Raw genomic sequence first — 25,468 nt, 5'->3', positions numbered from 1 at the left:
AAGTTGATTTTTAAGCTTTTGAATCTGTTGCTTCAGGTCATATACTACAACATTTTGCACCTGCGAATCCAGGTTAGGAAGACTAGTGACGCTGACCTCACGAGACGGTCCTTGAACTTGTCCAGATCCATTCATTGATATATAAGGACAGCTGTTGTTTAGTGTAGTGTGATTTTCTTCGAGGGAACAGTCAAAGGAGTCTTCCTGAGAGAGGGAGTCAAAGGAATTATGTACTGGAACATTATATTGAGGTGTTGTGATATTGCCCGGTAAACACATGCTATCCTCTTTCAAATCATCATTATCAGTAGATTTCTTAGCTTCCAATTTTTTCCTTCTAATTGTGATCCTGTCCGGTGAAATAGTGGGTTTTGTACGCGGCAGCTCTGCGTTGTCAGGAGATACCGGAGGTAGTAGAGCATGTTGAGTATTCGTGATAGAGTTAGGTGTAAGATTTATACTATCCATTGACAGGTCGACCTTGTCAGAGGATGCATCAGTGGCCCTATCATGTGACGCAGGGTGATTTGATTTTATTGCGAGATTCGCTGTCTCCGATGTGGCCTGTTCTGCAGACGTCGGTGATGTTAATAGTGGCACTCCAGGAGATACTTTTATCTGGTCATTTTCGGGAGCCACTTTTTTTACTAGATCTTGTATCATATTACGCTCAGGAGACGCAATCTGCTCTTGCACCAATTCTTCTTTACTTTTACACTCAGTGGTTTCCTTTGGTGTAGATGCCAATATGACAGTGGGCGCATACTCGCTGAGGAAGAGATGCCAATATAGCTGTATGAACTCTTTTCTTCTGGACGTTAGGCGTGTTTGTTCTCCCCTTGTAAACTTTTGCTCTTATGCAATTTGTACACTTCCAAGATTGCTTCCGTTCTTTATCCATAAGATTATAACGCTTTTCCGCATTACAGCACTGAAGGTCATAACTTTTTTTGCAGCAGGAACACGTCAAGAAGTGTTTGTCTTGAATTCTCTTCGTGCATCGAGCGCATATGTGAATCGGAGCCATTTTTGTTTTTTGTTTTAGTAGAAAAGACGGATTAGGCCTTGTCTTCCGTTTTAAATATAAAGAAATGCAGAAGAAAAACAAAAAAAATAAAAATAAAAAACAAAATGAAAACACAAAAAGTCACTCGGCCACTGGGGATCGAACTCCGGACGTCGGTGAAAGAGTGATTCAAAAATATGCACTTGTGCCACTAGACTACAGAAGCTTATACGTGGTGCGACGAATTTAGGATCTATGTTAGTCCAGTTTCATTAACAAACACACCCGTTAGCGGTTTGAACAAATAAAGTTTTAGAGATCACCCTCAATTAGACGTGCGCGCCGACCTAAAATTTGCCGGCGGCGGCGCGCCGGCTTTTTTGGTCGGCGCGGCGCGGCGGCGCCGGCGTGGAGCAATTTTTTTCATTTAGATATTACCTACTAAAACTGCAAAAATTAACTATGTATAGTTTTTCACTAGCATTATACTTACGCTCACTGTGTTCTTGTACATATCCCCGATTCTAACATAAATTTTTTTTTAAACAAAAGGGGGTGGCTGTGTTCACGCTAGCCACCCCAAACCACTTTTTGTAAGTTTTTTGGTCTAGATAGCAAGATAAATATTCGTTTGTTCATGAATTTCATGATTGTTCAGGCATTAGAATCGTTAGGGCCCCGAATCCTTAATTTTTTTTAATTTTTTTAAAGTGGGGTGGCTGTCTTCACGCTAACCACCCCACCTTCAGCCAAATTAACTATGTGAAGTCATCGGGCGACGTTAGTTCACGTTTGTTCAGGCATTAAAATCGTTAGGATCTCATTAGATTTGCCATAAAAATAGTACATTATTGTCGAGGCGGAAGAAGCCACTTGCAGGCTGAGGATTTGTTTTTAACGGACGACCTTGGGAGTCCGCTTAATTGAATCCGAAGCCAGCAAGTAGCCTACCAGCCGAGTCATATATAGCTTTTCTTCTTTTCTTAGCTTTTCTCAAAAATGGTGCAAGAAATATAATTATCATAGAAATATTTTACAAAAGCAACATTATTACGTATATATTTTCACAGAAAAAAGCCCTTGCCGCCTTTTTATTTATTTTTTATAAAAAAATAGAAGTGTATCTGCCAAAAATACGCCAACCTATTTGAGACAGCTAAATAGTCGCGGTACTAATCATCTGTTTGGCTGTTTAATGGGCCTGTGCCTTCATTTGTTATGGCCATTTCAACTTTTAAAAGGTTTGGAACTCGACAAATAATGGAATTTGTATGCAACGTTGCAGTCCCAAAATCGAGACTGCAATGTTTTTAACTTTTTAATTTTTGACTGACCATAAACTACGCGCTACGCGACCTATTTTTTAGACGGCAAAGTCGACTTTGCCGTCCATTTTTGAGAAATAGTACATTATTGTCGAGGCTCGAAAGTAGCTACTTGCAGGCTGAGGATTCGTTTTAAACGGACGACCTTGGGAGTCCGTTTATTTGAATCCGAAGCCAGCAAGTAGCCTTCCAGACGAGTCATATATAGTGCTTTTCTCAAAAATGGTGCAAGAAACATAAATATCATACAAATATTTTACAAAAGCAACGTTCTTACGTATATATTTTCACAGAGAAAAGCCTTTGCTGCCTTTTTATAAAAAAAAAATAGACGTGTATTTTTCTGCCGAAAATGCTCCAACCTATTTGAGACAGCTAAATAGTCGCGGTACTAATCATCTGTTTGGCTGTTTAATGGGCCTGTGCCATCATTTGATATGGTCATTTGAACTTTTAAAAAGTTTGGAACTCGACAAATAATGGAATTTGTATGCAACATTGCAGTCCCAAAATCGAGACTGCAATGTTTTTAACTTTTTAATTTTTGACTGACCATAAACTCCGCGCTTCGCGACCTATTTTTTAGACGGCAAAGCGGACTTTGCCGTCCATTTTTGAGAATAGTACATTATTGCAGAGGCCGGGAAAGGGCAATTCGTGGATGAGTTTCGATTTTGTCGGACGACGCGAAGCGGAGTCCGACAAAGAAGACGAATCCACGAATTGCTATTCCTGCCGAGGCATATATAGTGCTTTTCTCCAAACATGCGAGGAAATAAGCTAAAATAATTATTATTTAAGCATCAAGCATCACTCAAATCAAACCTTCACATCCAAAATGTCAAAAACAATTTCCCTCTTTAATTAATTTTTAAAAGTTAAAGGCACAAACTTATTCTGCCATTCAGTACCATTCAATATTCGTTCATTCAATATAATTGCGCAATATAGTTTGTCAAACCAACTTTTCAGTCAGTAAGAACCAGGAAAACTACACCCATCCTTTTCTTTTGGGTGCTAGTACTAGTGTAAGACAAAGATAGTATGATTCTCTTTGTCTATGTTTGAAATGAGAAAGTCCTTTGACAAACTATGTAAGCTTTATGAACACGGATGAGATTTAAAAAAAATATAAAAATAATCTTTGATTTTATTAAGCAGTATTCGCACGATCATACACGTGAAATGATAGCTGATCGGGTCGTGTAGAAGCGGCTCGCGGCAATAATAATTGGCTGTTTGCGTTTTTTATTATTAAAAAGTAAAAAACACTACAGTAATAAGTTATTACTGTAGTGTTTTTTTACTTCCCGTCCGCTAGAACAGGACAGCGATAGTTTGATGTTTTTTAGTTAGAGTTTGACATTAACGAAGAACTTCCCGTACTATTTTTGCCACAGTAAGGTGAACATTTCCGAGCATATTGGAGAAAAATTCATATATATGGCCGTGCACCGGCGCGCCGAGTGGATCAGCCGGCGGCGGCGGCGCGTATGAATAGCGGCGCGGCGCGGCGGCGCCGGCGCGGCGCGCACGTCTACCCTCAATAGAAAAAAAAAAAGAGCACACACTAACACTGAATCTGAGTTTTAGTAATTTCTTTGATTACTTGCCGTAAACTAGTACTACTAGTAGTGCACTACACTTTTTGTACTTCCAAAAGTTGTTTCCCTATATATTTGTTCTTACACTGCAGTTAATGTTTACTTTTACACAGATTTTTGCACAACGTTGTTACATTTTTTCTATTCATAGTTTTGCACTTTGTATAAATATAAAATTAAGGACAACATTGTCACATAAGATTTAGAAGTTTCTCAATAGACTTAGCTATTTCCCGGCACTGAATTTGTTTATTTTGCATTTTAAAATAGCAAAGTTTACAGAGCTAATACGTGCGCGTTAGCGACAGCTGTCAAAAAAAAAAAAGAAAAAAAAAAGAAAAAGAAAAAAAAAGTGTTCGACGTGTTGCCTCTCCATTGCACTTGTAAATTCGTCCGTAAGTGTGACAGGGAGGCAACACGTCGAACGTGGTTCGCGGTAGGCCCTCTGGATATTTGTAGTTCCTATATCGTCGAAACTTCGATCCCTGCATTATTATTTTTTATTGTACCTGCTATGGTGTATTGGATTTTGTTTATTTTTAACGAGTTTGAAAAACCAATATCAATAAATACCGATAAATGAAATTTTATCAGATCTTGTACCTACCAGATTAACATTGCTCCCTAAAGTTGGTTATATGAGCTAAAAGTAATTACGTTCAGTTGCATTAACGGTATAAAATGTATTTAGTTATATGCAATATTTTTAATTATTCAATGAACATACATTGGTATGTTCCTTCGCATGGGCCAGTTAGCTTTTTTTATCGCCCATTTGTGAGAGCAACATACAGTTTTAATGAAGCGTATTTGTACGTAATTTCATAATTTGTTTATGTAACAGAAATAATTGTTTGTTTATTAAAACCTTTGAGCGATGCTAAAAATGGATATAAGTAGGTTTTTAGGGCTTACGTTTACATGAGTCATGTGTCTGCAGTTAATGTTTTGTACAAGTCAGTAGTATTCAAATATTTATCACTTTTATACATATCTTTAATCATCGCCTGTTCTTCACGTTTCGTGAACATAAGAAGTCCATTTTATTATGGTTAATAGTAAGTTATTTCTTTCCTAGTTGAACTTTTATTGTACATGTTCATAAAATATTTTACCCATATAATGGACCACCTGTTCCGCTTATGGTCTGTCACTGTAGTAGTTATAATCACCAGACACATCTAGCAAATTAGGAACGTGCGTTTAATAGTCTAAGAGCTAGTACTCTGAAACAGTATACAATTCATAGGACTACCTATCAAAGTTCTTTAGATACCTACTTAAGTGACATGTTATCCTTATTGTCAGAATTCTGGTGATCCAAGTCTTTAGTAGCTGTTTATTGGTGTGAACTGGGTGACGGGTTGACAAAGGTATCTTAAAATCAATTGAAAATGGTCACTTAATAAAGTCTGAGCAATTTTTTACGCCACTACGGCAAAATCAGAATAAAGGCTTGAGTATAGTTTGATCAGCCGATGTACGTATAGTCACGTCTATAAATATCGATACGAACAAAGTCTCTAAAATATGTGTACACGACCTTACATTAAGGTGTATCTGAATATATATATTTTTGGCACTTCGTTGTCGGTATCTCTATTTTCAGACGTGACCTTAGGTACTTAGATGTGCGGCTTAGTTTGTGTCATATGTGATTTATCGATTCCTCTTTATGGTTTACAGGCTAGGAGGCTATTGTTTCTTTCAATCTATTTTACAAGCTCTTTGCTGACCTGGTACTTTGAAATGCTGTCAGGAGTTGTTTAATCCGGAACAATAGGTAAATATAGCACAGAAGATGTATACCCAAGAGGGGTTTCAATACTCTTTTAATTACATGTATAAACCTTTTCCTGGAGCAAGCTCTTGGTCTATTATCATTTACGCGTAGGGTATTTAGTTTAATTTAATCAAGGCGCGTCACGCTTTGTGTAACTTGATGTCCTATTTAGGAGTCCTTATCTAATTGACAGGATGTTAAGTAGTGTGTTAGTATTTTTGGATGCTTTATCTATATTTTGTACGATAACAATACGTACTAGGTCACACTAGTGTTCTAATTCGGTGGCTAACTAAACGAATACAATCACCTTCAATAATATCTATGTTACTCTGCGAAGGCCGCAAAAATATGTGAGCTCTTATGGCTCTACAAATAACTATACTACACTACTGAATAATATTTTATACTACTATATACTGTAGTGCAAATAATTTTGGCACCTTAGAAAAATACAATGTTGTTTTAAAATTAATGCCAAGTGGGGATGACATATATACTCAATATATAATAGATAGTTACATTGTAAATCTAGTTTTGAATGACAATAAGTGAAATATTAGGGACTATTTTGCTAACAAAAATAAGAGTTCATTATAATTTACTTAGTTTATTAACCCTGTGTTAATTTGCCTGAAGCGCCATGATATGGAAGCTTCGACACATGCTGCAATAGCAAACATTCCCCAGTTTCGTTTGGTTAGAATTTTCCTTTGCTCTGTGCTCGAATCTCCAACTGCAGGCAGTATGTTTTATTGCTCCAGCAATTCATTATTATGAATAGGCACATTTGATATGAGTATTATTGTTCATTGTTACAGAGTTCATTCATTCCTATGCGCCTTATTTAGGCGATCCATTTGTGACGAGCCTTTGTTTATATTTTCATTAGCCCGTTTATTTCCAAGGCGCCTTTATAATCATTGAGAATAACTGCGTTATATTTATAAAGCCATACTGGTTTTATTTGGGTTTAAATTTATCGTGTGTTTAAATATAAAATTAACTAAACACAAGCTCACGCAGGTACCTAAAAAGATAAAAGGTGCATGTGGTAATGTTAACTCGCAGTGAAATATATTTCAATATTTTATTTATTTGTATCCTTGGGAATCATAAAAGTTTTTATTCCCCTTGAAATAACTTATGGTTATAAAACGGCGGGATATGAATTGTTAAAAAATGAAATGATATTCTCAACGCAACTTTGCAATTCAACTAAAATGGAGATCAACTAAACAATTCTTATCGTACATCATCACCATTTTCACAAATATACGTGACAGTTTATTGACTCTGAATTATATTTCCTGGCATAATTTAACCAAAATGTACCTTAGGTCTTGTTTGTACGGTATAAAGTTAAACGCCTGCCGATTATGAACGGCAAATAGCTTTGGCGGTGTGCGTGCCGCGAGCTAGTCAGGCGCTTCGCGCACGCAAAGGTCGAGATCGCCGATTAATCGCAATACATGCTTACCCTCCAAGCCTTATTGCCTCTTCACCTTCCCCTGACGACGCAGCACAATAACTTATCGTAAGCTACGTCCTTCACGGTCATGGCCTTACGGTTTTCCTGTGACCGCATATCGAACATGACGTTTAGTTATCAATATATTTGTGTCCATGAATCGACGCAGACGATGGATAGCTACTAGTAGTGATTGATGTTGATGTTCCGTGGTTGACATGCTTTCACTAGTATCAATATTATTCTTAACCAATTATCTTAAAAGTATTGGATTTGTGTTTAGTGTTCCGTCTTATGGGATCATTTGGCTTAAAACAATGATTCCGTTGTTGATAGGTATTTAGGTCTCATTACATGTGCCATATTTGGTAAAGGAATATCAATACGTACCTTCTATCCAATTTTGTTAAGTGCTTATAAAGACTCGAACAGATTCTAAGCGCCTATTTTGCAACAAAATGTCCGAAAAACCGGAACGTCCAGTTGCCGATTTACAAAGGACTTAATATAACTGATAACTGTTTGTTCTTCCCAATTGACACACGCCATTGTTAAGCAGAATAATGTTAGGTACTCTACACTAGATAAACAACACACACCTTCTATAATAATGAAGATAAACGTTCGGCTACCAGTCTAAATAACGTGTCAATATTTAAGTTCTTTAAATCAACAGAGGACTAGAAAAACTAGATCTAATCAAACAACGATTGGCACACTAATAATGCTGGGAAGATTTCTTTTTACGTAATTAGTCGAAATAAGCTTCGGAGCTAAGAGGTGAAATATACCAACCTTGAGGGCAGGGTCGCGCAGATTTAGGCAGACAGCCAACAGATGGGACAGTTGTTACGGTCGAATCAAAAAACGTTATTGCCTGTGATGGTTTTCCTTTTCCGTTTCACGCTTCAATTCTTTTTTTGTGACCCAATTAACTTTGTGAATTCTACCACAGCAATTATCATGTCTAATAAGCCTTTAAATTTATTGTTATAGTTTGAAAAAAAAAATGTGTGGCTTTATGATGTATCAAATAAATAAATTTATTTTACTCATGTTGTAAGTCATGACTAGGTATTTTTGCAGAAAATTATAAGAACGTTGTTGGTTGTATTATTAATATTTATGAAGTGATTAAAAGCTGTAACCTATTTATTTTCTAAATATAAAAATAATCTTTCAAGATCAACAATGAGAAGGTTTGAACGACGAAGTGAACTTTAGCTGTTGGTGTTTATACGAATTATGTTTACCATTGACCTTTGTTCGCCCATCAGCTTGTATGTACGTTTATATAATAAGATTCTCCTCCTTCTTCCTGGCGTTATCCCGGCAGGCGTTATCCCGGCATTTTGCCACGGCTCATGGGAGCCTGGGGTCCGCTTGACAACTAATCCCATGATTTGACGTAGGCACTAGTTTTTACGAAAGCGACTGCCATCTGACCTTCCAACCCAGAGGGGAAACTAGGCCTTATTGGGATTAGTCCGGTTTCCTCACGATGTTTTCCTTCACCGAAAAGCGACTGGCAAATATCAAATGATAATTCGTACATAAGTTCCGAAAAACTCATTGGTACGAGCCGGGGTTTGAACCCGCGACCTCCGGATTGAAAGTCGCACGCTCTTACCGCTAGGCCACCAGCGCTCAGCGCTTTATATAATCAGATTATAGAGCTTAATAGTGGCCCTTCAAGGTGAATATCGTTTAACGAATATTTCGTATTTAACACCGAGCCGTAAGCGGATAAAGCTATGTGGCTTCCCCGAGTCTCCAACAAAGCCGCTCGTCCGTCAATATGGGTAAGTATATTGACGGACTACCTGCACACGTAACAGCCACTGGTTGAACGAGCTAGAGCGACTTGAGTTATTGAGCTAACCAGTGTAATCTAACCTCTACATCCTTAACAAACTAAGAGGACTCGTAAATAGTTCTTAAATTGGTCCGCCGCCCGTGTTCGTATCGTATATGTTAGGTTAGGATTACACCCCTGTCCTGTGTATTTGGGGTTTATCTACATTTCCTGCATTAAATATGCGAATACTATTGTTAAAATAAAAACGTCATATACGCATACCTTGGTGTTGCTGCTACGCTCTTCTGCTGTTTACCTAGTCAACAAATAATAAAGGTACCGGTGCAGGGGAAATTTTAATTTTATCAAGCACTGGACATTACCTTTTTAATATTTATGTATTTTATGTCTTTACCTAAGCGCAACATACACACTGGCTTCTAACAACGCATATTTATGAATTAAATGAAACTTGTATTACAATTGGCAGAACGCAGCTTTGTAGATGCAACTAAACTAAAACTGAAATCAATCTAAATGTGAATGTAATAATTTAATTGCAAAATTTGAATAATATTGTAGAGTAATGCATGTAGCAATACTCGCAGTTTTCGCTCATTTCGAGCCATTCATATGACTTGATTGCATCACGCCTGACTTGTATCTATCAACACAAGACATGTTAAATTTCCTTATTGCATTTTAGTGCCAAAGCGTTTCAGCCAGTTGTGATTCGATAAGTGTCTCATGTAAAACAAAGCACACTTTTACATCAAAGATACGACTTTGTTTTACTTACGATACAATACTTAATTTTAGGTAGATAGTGAAAAAAATCCGTTATACGGTGAAGAAATAATCCAAAAAAGAGAAGGAAAAATTCGAAGATAGACGCGGCATGTTAGTTAAAGGAGAGGATAGGAGTAAAGGATCGTGATGAGCGGAAGGCACCTGCGCGTGCCCGAGCTGCGCGTGAGCGGAGCGCCGCCGACGGCCGACGAACAGCCCGACGAGCCGAGCGCGCTGCCGCCGTTCGCACTCACGCTCGCGAGCATCCCCAGGAGGCGGCACTCATGGATATGCGGGTAAGCGGTTTACAATAATGTACCTCTGTAATAGGGTACCTAACTGCTATAGTTATTGGCCTTTCCTGACAAATCAGAAAGAAACAAATAAATGGAAGGCTTATTGTTAAGAGCGGCCAATTACTATGTAGCGACCAATAACTAGGTACTTAATAGCAGTCACCCTAGTTATTGGCACCATGCTCATCAAGAATCAAGGTAGAAACAGACTTTCTTGTCGCTTAGTTATGTTTAGAATTTTGTAAAGGGAACTTGCACTACAAAGGGAACTGAACTATAGGGGCCAGCCGAAACGTTAATGCAATTAAGCAATGTTAGCCATTAACTTTTATACTTAAATTGAACCGTAAACTGTAACCGTCCGTTACCGTTTACGGTTCAATTTATAATGGTTAATGGTTAATGTAATTAACGTTCGGCCAACACTGGGGCCAGCACAGGAGCCCCCGTTTGATTAGACAAGATGGCAGAACCTAATTAAATCATGTTTTCGACACGTCCCACTGTCAACAATCTGGGATCCAAAGTGTCGTTAATTATATCTCAGTCAAGGGGACAAGAAGAAGAAGAAGAAGAAGGTAAGCGATCTTGACATGTCTTTTAATTGAAAAACGCTTTTTAAAATTCAAAAACTATTACTTATGAAAGCAGAAGAATATAAATGACTTATTTTTAAAATGTGTTTTTCAATTAAAAGACTCATCAAGATTGTTTACCTTATTTCTAATGCTAAAAAAACGAACTGTAGTTATATTATGTTTTTTTTAATCCTCTTAAATTGATACGTTAACATGTTTTTATAATCCATACATAGGTACATAATGTGATAGATTTTTTTTTCTCTTGTTTAAAATGACATTTATTGCCCTGTAGACTGATGAATATTGTGATAGAATTGTAAAGCAATGTCATGTTCATAAACAGACGCCATAATTTCAATTATAATAGCTTCTATCATTAACCAAAATTGATCACAGATAGAAATTGCAATTTCAATCAATCTAAATATGACTTTGCCAAATCCAAATATGAAAGCCATTATCATAATACAGAGTTGGCACAGTAAATTATTATTGGACATATTGGTTGGAAACTGTTCTCCATTAACTGGTACTTAATAGCGACTGTCACAAAACTCATAGCGTCAAAGTCGTCGAACGCACAAGTTTCCATTTCCACATGATAAAGTGACAAATTTTAATGTAATAATTGTAATAAATGAAATAAAACTGACGTTATGCTTAGCGAAATACCGTATTAAGTTTTAACTGCAAGCTCATAGTTGTCATCATCTCTCAGTATGATAGAAAAAATCATATTTTTTTTATAAAATTAGCAACTCTGTTGTAACAACAGAGTTGCTAATTTTCTAAAAAATTGTGCAAGTAGGTGTCTAATACTGATTCTAAAATAGTATAACACATGCTTTTTACATCTTTACAAATAAAGATATGGCTTAGATGGTGGTTTAAGCGGAGTATTTAAAAAAATAAAGAATAGTTCCATTATCTCGAAAACCATGAAACTTTTGCTAGACTAGACTAGAGTCTATTTTCTGAACAAGCCTAAGATGCCCTGTTGGTGATTAGAAGGTAATCCATTAATTACCGGACACCCAGTATAATTATGTATAATTACGTGGATAAGGAAAAGTCATCACGCGTCATGAGGATAAACAAATTGTTGACCCACCTGTCTTCACTAGGTTCACTTGTTCGGTTATAACTTATAATTATAATAAATTAGTAACACTTTGGCAGTGTTATTTTCATATTATCACGCTATAAATTTGATTTACAGATCCTGTGGTTGCAATAAAGGTCTGCGTTCATTTATCACTCATCACGCCAAATTGAATCGTATATTAGTTATTATTCATTCGATAGTATGTATATTTCATTTATGTAAAATATTTTAAATACCTACTAAATGAACGCCAAAAAGTTCATATCCCTCCTCATAAATTCATAAGAGTAGTTTTATATTAAACCTTAATGGACTAACAATAAAGTAACGATACTTTTTGTTACTAGTATTGCTTTTGATTATTTGCTTATTGAAAGCAAAGGATTCTTTTGTAAATTTCATTTCATTTTCCCAATACTGAAAGGCAGGCAATACCAAAGGCTACGTGATGTTATCAATGCAAGTCTTTACAGGGATCGAATGTTCTTGGTTCGATCTTCCCTGGATTCGATTTTTATGGATTATATTCGACATCAAGGGGTAGGTACTCCGTGACTCGAAGTGGGGCTTACCCGATGGAAGCGGTACATACGAGTATTTTGATGAAAATTCGTGATGTAAATCTTAAGTTCCTCGAATAAAGCCCACTTGGTACAACGCGACGTATCTTCGGTTGTTCATTGTACCTACCTGGATTGTTTTCAGCGCAGAGCGCAGACTAGTCACCAAGACAATATCGGTTAATATTCATGAGAGGCTCTCATCGTTTAAACAGTGGCCCGTCCTGAACATTAGCACAACAATGGCGGCCACGTGAATGCTCATTCCGAATGACCTCGCCTATTGTGCCGTGATCTCGGTCTTGGGCTGTTTTTGCCTTCGTTTGGTAGAATGCTTTCACCCGAACGTCTCCGATGACGGGACGGTATCGAAATGTTATCGCAGATAACATGTGCCTTGACCCGGCCAATGAAAATGACCCAATTTGCTTGCATAGGTTTTCTCGTATAATTTTGGGCTTACATACGTCACTGCCGCTGTGCCAGATAGATTCATGAAAATACTGGCGCAGCGGCTGTGTGATTCTTCTATACTAAGGTCTCAATGTATCCTATTTACTCGTACCTAATGTTAATCCATAGAACTTTTGTTGCAGTCCTTAAACACTATCAGTAAGAAATTCATCTATAATATTGTCACATTTATATTTTTACATTTGTTTTAATTTCATTCAAAACACAATCCTTTCAATAGAAATCTCATTACTAAAAAGTAAAAACATTATTACCGAAACTTAGCCGCATAGATGTTTAAAATTAAAAATAGTACATTCAGTTTGTTCATATGACTGTGATCTCATTAAGCCTTAATTACGGAGGCTTAAACACTCTCCATATGTCACCGAAAATGTGTTATGTGCGGTAGTTAAGTTAAATAGGAGAGTAATCCAGGGTTGGGGCTGTTCGGAGGGTGAGGAGGAATACTATACTGTAAACATGAACTAACATTAGCATATACACGTTCCATATAATATATACTATATAATGTTGCTCAGCGGCTAAGTCTGGCAATACAGCGGGGAAACGCAACAAGCGTCCTGGGGACGATGCTCCAAGCAACATTAGGTTTTTAATGTGTATGCTTGTCATCTTGTAAATTTACTTTTGTACAGCCCTTTATGAATAAAACTATAGATATATAGTTATAATAAAACTATAAATAGATTTAAAAAAAGGATATTTATTCATTTTGACTCGGTTTTTACTTGTTGCGGTCGGTTGGTCAGGTGGACGGTTGTTCTGTCGGTTCTGTCGGTCTGATGACCAACCAACCGAAAGGACGATCTTGTAGAAAATATTAATGGTACATTAGTAGCCGCCGTAATACATAACTACAGTTTTCTTTTTCTTTTTCCATCACATCTTGACATTTGAATTCGTTATGTTTTCATAACATATAAATCACTTGTATTATAATTATAATATATTCTTGCCGATGTTTAAGTTGGGTTTGGGAATTTGCGCTGACCTTTTAACCCAGAGAGAAGATAGGCCTTGTTGAGATTAATTAGTTCTATTTCCTTGTAAATGCTTAACACGTTCGCGGACGCTCAGTCACACCGTTTGGACACCTACATTTTGTATGGAGATTTTGGGACTGTTATAGCATTCCTGTCACTGCAAATATATATTTTAGGTTTGTATATGACGCGTAATGCTATGCAAGGCGAATGCTATGCAATCCGCGTCAATATGAAGTATATTTTTTATACGCTATATGACAACAAATGCTCTACAATTCGGATGCATAAGCATGTCTGTCACATGACGTAGTCAAGATGTGATCTTATATGACATCGCATGTTATAGCATTCATTCATCGTGGTCGATCAAGTTCAGAAGATCTTGACTCTAGTCAAGATCTTTGCTCTAAAGACTCATTGCTGGCGTCTTCAAACATTTTTCTACTTCTGTTTTGTTCCCTCATTGCTTATCATTGTCATATTGTGTCCATCTCATACATGCCCCATTCCAAGCACGTTCGCCATTCATTCGACCTAAAATTATGTGATACTACACATCCTGCGTTGGAGACCGCATCATATGTCTGAAGAATCTAAAGGCCCACTCATGGCATATTGCAGAGAGCCGAAAGGGCAATGTTGAGCTCTCTAAAATAGAGTGGTTTGTTTTTCTAGCTGTTCAAGGTATACGCAGCATTTTACGTCAACACCACTTCTCAAAAGCGTCAATCTCGTCCGCATTACACTTTTAGAGTTCCCTGTAAGGCACCGCCGCGTTAAGTTCTGGACTTAAAGCGTCCACCACTTTTCCTGTAAGGCGATGATGATTCACCCAACTTTATATTATTTTTCGAATGCATCTGCACCAAACATAAGGCGTGAAATATACAAGAATTATGCCACAATACTTGTCATAAAGGTTCTTACCTTGTAAGAGGTGATCATCGAGCGCCAGCAGGCTTATAATTCACAAATATACCATCAAAACTATGACTAGTAACGTAATTACTTGAATGATAGGTATACACATTCATGCCTCACTTTTTCACATTCACTGTTATCAAAATTTGATTGTAGCACAATAAACCACTAGTAAACATGTTCGTTTATTAAAACACATTGAAAAACTTAAAGAAATTGTAAGAAAAACATTAATTACGATTTTATAAAAATCCGTCAAAATCGCTATCGCGCACGAAAATCACCCAAATTTCATGTGTCCACTCCCAGACGCACCTGCCGGGCTACTAAGGGAGCTCCCATACAAAGACGAATGCTATAACAGGTGCGTCACAGAAAGGGGGGCCCAATTGGAGACGTCACAGGATAATTTTTAACTTCGATAAAACTATGTAATATGGCAGTATGCAAACTTTGATTCTGGTGACTGGTAGAGGAAAAGTTGGTGAATAATATTATACTGTGGTAAAGCGGATTGATAAGCATTCCAACGCAGAAATTTAAAACGAATAACGGATGCTATAGCATACGCGTCACCAGGAGTAGTGCAAAAACGGATGCTATGCAATCCGCGTCCGCGAACGTGTTAACAATGTTTTATACACAGTTTACGCAGTCGCTCGCGAATATGTCAGTGTCGAACTCGTGGTAAGGATATAGTTTCCTAACCAATCCAATGTACCTATTTACAACATGAGTTTGAACCAACTAGGGTTGAGATTCTCAGGGAATAAATAATTTTATTGATATTTGCAATTCATTAAAACGCAAAACCATAGCGTTAAAATAAATGAATTGTAACAAATTCTAAATGTAGGATGTTAGATCAATCACTACGAGTAGGTAGGTATGTCATACTGATAAATCTATTGTGATCCATGATAACTAAGATAGACTTGAATGTAAGTTAAGGGAAGTACGGAATCGTGAAACTACTTTAGTGCCCTACAACGTTGCAGTTGTTGAAACACAAACCACAGTGTTTGCAACAATCTACGAGTGCTTGTGTGTTTACATTACACTGTAGGGAAAAGCTATTCAGTCCTGCCATTATACTCTGTGCTTTCTTTGCCAAATACAAAGATTTCATATTTTCCCCATGCTGTTCTAGTGACTAGAAAACAAGAGACACGAGAGTCACGTAACGCTGCAGTTTCTTAGGCCCACTTGCACCATTCCACTAACCCGCAGTTAACCACTTAAACCTGGAGTTACCATGGTTACCAGTACAATTTGACACTGGGTTGACGGTTAAACCGCTTAACCCCGGGTTAGTGCGATGGTGCAAGTGGGCCTTAGTGATACAGCATTTACTTTAGCATAATGGTTTTATATAAAACAGAACCTAAGGAATGCACGATCTGGCCAAATACTGAGTTAAGTGATGAAAAGAGTTCCTTTGGTAGGTTCATCGATCTGAAATATTCATTGAGTAGTTCTTCGTTTTATTTACAACCGAATACATACACCACTATCGACTAGGCTCAGGAGAGCGTTAAAATTGCTTCATTACCGCGGTTCAGGTTATTTAGATACCTTACTTACTTTCTTGTAAAAATAAAGGTTTTTCTTTTAAAGAAGCTGCGTGTTTTCACATCATATGAGTTGCGCAGCGTAAATTATGTTTAGCTCGCAAACAAGTCAAAGCATTATTTAAGTAGGTAGCATCGCAGATGGGATGCCGAGAGCGTTTCACTTTTCCAGGCAACGAAGGGTCAATACATATTTACTTTTTTTTGAGGTAACGGGAAGAATTTAAGTAGTTAGCTGAAGACAGAATTAATTATACAGAATTGAGAGTTAAGATCAAACCATAAAGACAATGAATAGGATGTTTTTTTATCGGAATCACCAGAAGACATCGCAATTTAACCGATAAGGAAAAGGTATTTAGTCATCAGTTGTATAGAGGCGACGTGCAAATATGATCGGCAGGAAATTGAACAATCTCTGGAATAGGAAACGACCCTTTGATGCCAATTACTGTATCGATGCTGTCCGTTCACAAACATTCGTTGCCTGTTGCCATATGATTGCTATTGACAGCATAATGTTTATTTCGACGAAACTTAATACAGCGTCAGGTATAGCGTGATATTTTCACGATTTATGTGATTTTGAATAGATACGTGGATTTCTTAATAGTGTGAGCACGATAATCTAGGAAAAGATTATATGTATATACCTGGGTCTTAATAAAAAATATTTGAATTGAGACAGATCGTTAAATTACATATTTATATATGGTTTTGAATTTATACCACTAAATTTAATTAAGATATGTCCTAATTTGATAATACAGTTGTAGTGGCTAAAGTTGGACTTATAGACTAGTATAGGAATATTTATTGTTTTACTGCCTGCTGACATTGACATTTAAATAATAATAAACATAGCATTGGGGTATGCCTTTTGTCTACTGTATAAGAACCTCAAAAAAAGTTACAAAGCAAAATGTTTCATGTCTTGTAATAATTAATGTAATTTATTCTACCCTTTTCTTACCCTGATATACAGAACCGACATGAGAGTAGGGCATATAATGTGTAACTATCGTCCTTAAAATAAACGGGTCTCCCTTTTGAATATTTTCGGTATTAAATAAGTTGAATTTAAACAAATGTCTGAATGCCTTATGACATTAAGGCCGTCTTTTGTACTATAAGGTTTTTCTTTTGTGCAATAAGGATTAAATAAATAAATAAATGTCACTTGACTCACTAAGCCCCTAGATAACACGATGCAAGAAAAACGGGAGGCTTAAAGCTTTTCACACTTTGCTGCCAAAGCTAGAGATGTTCTTCAGAACGACATTTTGTGATTTTAGCAAAAAGTAGTTTAGTTATTAAATTATTATAATTATCACACTCAGCTTTATGCTTTAATTTTGTTGTTATTTATTTAGTTATGACTTAATGACTCTAACGGCTGAATTTGTTGGAGTGAAATTTGGCTCATATAAATTTTCATCATCATCATCATCATCATCATCATCATCATCATTTATTTATTGACAACTTACATTAACAGGTATACCAAACATGTAAGTTATAAACATAACAAATTATTGTATTACTATATAATATATACATGAATAATACCTAATACATTATACTTACCCTAAACTTTACAATAAAAGTATATCATCAAATTAATAGTGCAAAAAACAAGATTAAAAAAATACATTTCTGAACAAAACCTGTTTTATATTGTGCCATAAACGAAAGAATAAAATAAAATTTACTATTTGATGTCTGTGTTTGTCCCCATGTTATGAATAAATATTAGATACGCGTTAGCTTTTGAGCCCATCCCGGCGGTTTTTCTCGGCTGAAATAGTGAGTAGTTTTACTATATTTCCCCCTGCTTTTTACTATATGTATTATGAGGGGGCTAACGCAAAATTGTTGTTATTATATTGAATGCTTACCCATTTCAATCAAGGGCAACTTTCATGAAAAAAATCACACGGAAAATAAACTACCCATATTTGTAAGGGCAGACTCCAACCAAAACCTTGAAGGGCTTTTTTTCACACGATTTAAAAAATCACCAAAACATGTCTTATTTTCATTAATCATCATCACCATAGCAGTATCAAATAGCTAGTAGCTGGTAATATTAGCAAGGCTTCTGACCAGCAAAATTTTTAATAGATAATTTAAATAGGTTGGTTTAGATATGTACGAATAATTATTGTCATGTACCTACTTACATATTGCGACAAGGTAAAGAAAAGAATCACTTTTTTTTTATCATGTACTACATTTTTCAGCTTAATTGTTGCTCCAATTACTACATCATTGAATCAAATTAATTAACCATACTTTCATTATTAATTATGAATCCCAACTGTAAACATGTTGACGTAACACGCAGTCAACATAATAATCTCATCGAGGTGTTTATTACATCATTAGGTACCTTAAATAACTGAATTTCATTCCTTGGCGCCGCTTGCACCGTTCCACTAACCCGGGGTTAACCGGTTAAACCTGGAGTTGCCAAGGTTAACAGTACAATTTCACACTAACTTAACGGTTTTTTAACCGCTTAACCTCGGGTTAATGGGATGATGCAAGTGGCCCTTAGAAGTAAATTTCATTCGCAACCCGGCTTTCAATGGTTTTTGAAGCGGTTTTGATATGAATGACGCCTCTGTTGGCTTTTAATATTACTTGTGGCATCATGAGCTCAGTCGTACGCTCGTACGTTACTCGAAGGAGGTTGACAAATCGTATTTGGTATTTTAAATATGTGATAGGAAAAAAATATATAATCTTTTTACCTGTGTCTTTGTAATATCTACAGTGGTTTACAATGTTACGGTTATTAGTAATGACAGCTTATTTATCTTCATTTTAAAATTTCAAACTATAACTTAACGTCAATGAAATGAAATACAGGACAATTAATAAATTTGAAACGGTAAAAACATTAAAATGGTTTTTACCGTTTCAAGTTTGATTTGTCGTGGTTGGCAATCTTGAAATGAATTCGAATAAGAAGGTATTGGGCGATGCGCGTTTTGTTTAATTTAATTAACAACAAGGATTTCAAATAAACCGTTTTCCCTTCCCAAAACCATAAAAAAGTAATGTCATTAAATTTACAAGGCAGGCGCGTTAACTGTTTCTTCGCGAACCACAACGCACTTGCCAATTGTAATTATTCCCGGTCCCCCGCAATTCGATTTAAGTGCACGAATAAAATATGCCAGCCAAAGGGATCCCGGTTTCAGGAATGAGGTTAAATTGAGGTATTATCGTGATTTACTGAAAACTGTGAAACGGTGTAAAAGCTCGTTACGAGGATTAGCAGTAATGAAAGGTAAGCTACGGTGGCTTCTAATTAGGTTCGTACTGTGATTCTGCATTGACCTATAAAATGTAACTCGTGATGGTAGAAAACATTTATAGTTAGAGAATTAGTCGTTTAAAAAATTATTAGTTTGACAGCTGCAGTTTTTCAAATACGTTTCGATTATTTCCTTTTTAGGGTTTTGTAGTCACCTAGAAACCCTTATTAGTTTCGCTATGTCTGTCTGTCTGTCTGTCCGAGGCTTTGCTCCGTGATCGCTAAGTGCTAGGAAGCTGTAATTTGGCATGGATACATTAATCATGCATCATGCATTGCGACGGACCGGTAAAATAAAAACTATAAAAAAATGTTTGCGTCCCATACAAAACGTCTTTTTTTGGTCCCAATAGTGTGGAGTATATTTGACAGAATGGTAGCTACGAAACCCTACACTGAGCATATCCGGACATGCTCTTGGCCAATTTTTATCCTGTTTCCGACGAAGCGAGTAACGGAAATGGCGTATACATGAACTCTGTTGTTTGACTACACTCCGTTTTAAATTGATTAATTATACGCAGGCCGAGTTGAGTCCTGTTGTAAAGGCTTTATTCCTGTCTAGTTAGTCAGCAAAGTGGTTAACACTCCAGGCCACCATTCTATTCCTCTTAATAGTTGCGCGATTGAGTTCAGAGTGGACCCAACATAACGTGACCTCGTGATGTATAGCAAGAGTACGTCATCACAGGTCCCAGTTATACTGTCTCCTTTGAGACTAACACTCGCCCGAGCTCGGTAACAAATAGATTGCTACGAGGATCCCAGCTCTTACCGCTTCGTCGTTTAAAGCTATACATAATTTTAATTGCGCTTGTGAAAATATAATGCCCTCCATTAAAGCAATACCAGAGAAAAAAACAAACAGTATTCATATTCATGTCCATATTCATTAATGTTTTTAGATCATTCTCAGGAGCCGGGGCAAAATGCCCCGGGTTAACGCGAGGAAGAAGAAGAGGTGATTATTAGGGTGTTATTTTCAACTACTTGGCTAATCTACCATACTTCATAAAATCTACCTTCATAGATGACAGCTTCATAGCCGAATTACTTTTATTATAGGGTTACCCAATTTTTTTTAGCTTTAAGTCCGTGTTAATCATAACGGCTAAAATTTTGTATGTTTGTTTAATATTAAATACGTTGGAACAATATTTTTGCGAATAATGCTCGTAAAGTAGAGTCTGTATACTCTATACTCTCTAGAGCAGTGATTACCTTTATATAAAAACTTTATATCTCTTTCCTTGTCGGATTAGCAACTTTCACAAGCCACTGTTTTTGTTTTTAGGTTCCGTTTTACCTCCAAAGGAAAAACCTATAAGAAAATCCTATAAGAAGGATCACTCGTGCGTCTGTCTGGCTGTCCGACCATTCCCCCACCCCCCTTTCATCTCTGAAACTACTAGGTCTAAAATTTTGAAAAAAATACTTAAAATAGTATTTTACCTATAGATACAGGAAAACCTATTAGAAATGTGCAGTCAAGCGTGAGTCGGACTTATGTACGGAACCCTTGGAACGCGAGTCCGACTCGCACTTGACCGGTTTTTTCTTTTATAATCACAAGTACTCGTAAAGTTTCTTTATATACAGGTGCGAATAATTTGACTCGTACGTCACTTGCGTGCTTTGGGAGTTTGGGACAGTGCGACATATTTGAAACTCTGCCACAATCTATTCCCGTCTTGTACGTAAACACTCCGATATTAAATATAATATCGCATTATTATAACTACTTAGCGTAGAACTATTATAGGTACCGTAATGTGGGACTTTTTCGTATGTCTTATATTTTATACTTAAAAGGTTGTTGACTCAAAGTTTTCAGTTATTATGCAAAACTTGGCATATATCGATTGGTAGTGGGTTGACATCAATTTCTAGTTCATTTAATAATAGATGTCTACCAGACCGGGTTGTGCAAGGTTCATTGCTGCAGGAAAAAATATGATTGAAGCAAGCATGAACTTCAAAGAATTGACATTTTAAATACAAAACTTTTGACAAAACAGATAGGTGCTGCAATTTGTAGTTGTGTCGTAAATAATTGGAGTATCGCTTGCAGACGTATCGTGTTATTATGTTATTGTTTGTCGTATTATCCAATGCAAGCGTACACTTTCATATATATGATTCGGTTAAATTATGTTCTAATGTATGGGCAAGAAAAACTAATTATAGCCAGCATTCTATGAATGTAGTATGATACCTTTGGGTATGGTGCTTTACGCACACTAGCGTCCCTCCCCCTCCCCCTGACGCAACCCCCCCTTTTAGCATGAAATATGTCCCGGTTTACGGTTTTTTTGTATTTTTGAGAAAAGTATTAGAGTTAGGAAATAAGTGTCAAGGTAAGAAATAATCCTTAATTAATTTTAAACAAAAAAGGTTATATACAACTTTTTAGTAAGACTCACCAAATTCATGTATTAACTTGTTGAAGTTCATTATAAGTTAGTACGTGATACGTGATAGTACTGAAAAAAATCTTATACGGAAAATAAACTTGCAAGGTTATTGTCCTGTATGATTTCTTTTAGTACTACCTATCACGTACTATGTTATATTGATCTTCTGCAAGTTTTTCAACGGTTAAATTTTGTCGAAGTTCATCTAGCTATAACATGAATATGGTGCGTCGTATCAAAAAAATGAATATAACCTTTTTTGTTTAGAATTTAATAGGGAACATTTCTTTCATTGACACTTTTTTCCTATATTGTATACTTTCCCCAAAAAACAAAAAAAACTCCCAACCGGGACATATTTATGCTAAAAGGGGGGGGGGGGTTGCGTCAGGGGGAGGGGACGGGACGCTAGCCTGCGTAAAGCACCATACCCAAAGGTATCATACTACATTCATAGAATGCTGGCTATAATTAGTTTTTCAAAAAACACAATTTGACCGAATCAAAGATTAGCGTCTGTAAGAAGTTAACTAATGAATATCCCCTTAAGGTTAACACCTATAAAAGAATACCATACGCAGTATTTCTTGGCTCGAATTGTAATGATTAGATATAATTTGCAGCCGAAACTCTGGGACCGTGGTGCCCAGGGGCCCATAAACTAGTTCGGCAGCTTTCAAAAAAAGATTTGAGGTCACCGGTGACCGTAGGCCTGGCTCGTTCCTCGCCTAACGGATCGGCATAGCCATCCAAAGGGGGAACGCAGCCAGCCTTATGGGAACCCTTCCACAGGGTTCGGATCCAGATCCGAACCCCAGGTGATCTAGCCTAATATATACATATTCGGCTAGGTCACCCACATTAAGTTATTTTTTTTTTAGGTATTAGTTTTAGTTTTGTAGATACCTAGTTTTATTTTTGGGTTACTTTTTATTGCAAGTTGGTTATTAATTATGTTTATGGTTTTAAAAAATAAAAATACCCTAAATATAAAAAAAGATATGGATAGTTAAATTATATTTATAACTAGGACATCGTTTAGACTTACAGTTCGTGAGTAGATTTCTTGATCCAACCATGACATACAACTGAATGATACTTAATTTAAAAATAGGCTTGTTTACTTAGAACTTGAACTATAGCAGGATTCAAGCTGACAAATACGTGCGACTAAGCCATAAAGTTTTCACTACCCATTTAGGTCAGGAAATGAATGCTCAAAAAACGTTGTAGAGGGAAATGCTAGGAACACAATTTTTGACTCCGTAACTTTGTTTGGACTAGTTAGGAGGTGAACAATAGTGAACATATCAAAAGTCCCCGGCTGTAGCCCCGCTGCTGGGGGGTAGAGGGGGGTAAGAACAACTTTGTTGCAAGGAGATAAAGCCTAACGACTGCTCGGGTAAGTGTATTGCCGATAGTACCTACTTATACCTTACACAGTAGATTAAGGAAGATTGTTGAGTGCTACCGTTCGCCAACAAACTGTCATGCAGTTTGGCGAAAAAATATGTGTAATGGATTACTGTGTATTTTTTATTGAGTAAATAAATTAAAAAAAAAAAAAAAAAAAAAGAAGGTCGAATTTTTCGGTTTTTCATTGATATCTTGGAAACTTTGCGTCTTAGCGACATGACTACTAAGACAAACCGAAAGCTGATAAAATTAGTTACAAGTTTTATTCAGTCAAGTTTTTCGATATCATGAATAGTTTTTGAGATACCCGCTCTTGAAAGTTTATTTAGGGATTTTAATTTTATCTTGATATCTACGTCAGTGAAGCTGTTAGGCCATGTTTGGTATCATTTTCGTATAAATCGGGGGTGCTGAATTCATTTATGGTATCACATTGACACTATTCCGAAGTAAAACCAAAATTTAAAAAAATATATTTTTTTAAATCCCTCTTCACGCTTAAACTGCTGAACCAATTTCATTGAAATTTGGTTTAGAAATAGTTTCAGTCTCGACACAGAACATAGGATAGTTTTAATAACCAAAAGCATCTTTTTTTGAGGGTGTGAAAAGTGGGGTGGAAGTTTGTATGGGGAGTCAATAACCGCTGAACCGGTTTAGATGAAATTTAGGACGGAATACATCTGTGATTTAGATGAAAGTGATACCAAACATGACTTCAAACCTTACCTTGAGCAGTATTAACCTCAGGAATTCAGTTTCGTCGACGAAGTTGAATTCCCCCCATACTCCATTTCACAACTTCAAAGGATGATAATTGAGATAAAAAGTATCTTATGTCCTGTCTTGGGACTCGAAATATCTGTATACCAAATTTCAATTCAATCGGTTGAGCGGTTTAAGCGTGAAGAGGAATTAAAAAAAAAAGGTATTTGTTTAAAGTTTATGTTTTTTCTTAGGAATGGTGTCAATGTGATACCAAAACTGAATTCAGCACCCCCGATTTATACGAAAATGATACCAAACACGGTCTAGCAGCGTCACTAATGTAGATATCAAGATAAAATTTCAAGCCCTAAATAAACTTTCAAGAGCGGATATCTCAAAAACTATTCAAGATATCGAAAAACTTGACTGAAAAAAACTTGTAACAAATTTTATCAGCTTTTGGTTTGTTTTAGTAATCATGTCGCTAAGACGCAAAATTTCCAAGATATAAGTGAAAAACCGAAAAATGAGACCTTCTTTCCCCCCTCTACCCCCCAGCACCGGGGCTACGGCCGGGGACTTTTGATATGTTCACCTCCTAACTAGTCCAAACAAAGTTACGTAGTCAAAAATTGTGTTCCTAGCATTTCCCTCTATAACTTCTTATTGCTTGGCCTAATTAGTTTATTCCCGAGGTTTCAGCTAAGGTAAAGGTATAGTTCCGTTCAAGGCTCGGAACCGGTTTTTTCTTCATATAAAAATACCGGTATTATTACGTTCCTTTTCGTTTTTGGTTTATTATTTAATTTTTGATGGGTCAATCTAATAATACGAAGTCGTTACCTAAATACATGATTCAGTCCTACGGAAAGAGCATAAAATTATTAAAAATATTGGGCTATTTAGGGATTAAAAAAAAACCGGTTCCGAGCCCTGGTTCCGTTTCAGTTCAGTTGTTTATTGTTTGAGCCGACCGATTTAAAAATAATGATGTATTTTCGTCGTTCCGTTATTGAGTCACTCCCGTCACTGGCAGACAGTGAGATATCTTAGTCAATATTTTAACATGACAAGGTGTATTCATAAAAACGCACATAGCCAGTTGTCATCGTATCCACGACGATTTAGAATATGTGCCGGCGCTACCGGCGGTTTACGCGCCAACACTCGGACGCAGTCCACGCGACGATGCGACCGATATAAACGTCGATCCATATTAAAATATCGAGAAAGTGTACTTGAGCCGTTATTATCACGAGTGGAGTGATCATGTGTTGTGTTTCCAATGGATTAATCATTGTGCATCAGTTTTAAAATTAAATGTGAACGATA

At 36.6% G+C, this 25,468-nt stretch overlaps 1 protein-coding gene across 8 annotated transcripts in view; it reads left to right on the top strand.

Annotated features, from left to right (window-relative positions):
* LOC134665829 (3',5'-cyclic-AMP phosphodiesterase) overlaps window positions 1–25,468 on the top strand; it is a 614,694-nt gene that overhangs the window by 286,218 nt on the left and 303,008 nt on the right. The window contains exon 2 of one of the 8 annotated variants that reach the window (XM_063522838.1): window positions 9,815–10,072. The exons of the other annotated variants lie outside the window; for them this stretch is intronic. Within the exon in view, the coding sequence (XP_063378908.1) occupies window positions 9,924–10,072 (149 nt within the window). The 5' untranslated portion in view covers window positions 9,815–9,923. The remainder of the gene's footprint in view (window positions 1–9,814; window positions 10,073–25,468) is intronic. 8 annotated transcript variants of the gene reach the window in all.

The sequence above is a fragment of the Cydia fagiglandana genome, chromosome 7 (assembly GCF_963556715.1).
Source record: "Cydia fagiglandana chromosome 7, ilCydFagi1.1, whole genome shotgun sequence".
In the NCBI taxonomy this organism is placed as follows: Eukaryota; Metazoa; Arthropoda; class Insecta; order Lepidoptera; family Tortricidae; genus Cydia; species Cydia fagiglandana.
This window is presented reverse-complemented; position numbering and strand designations above follow the sequence as displayed.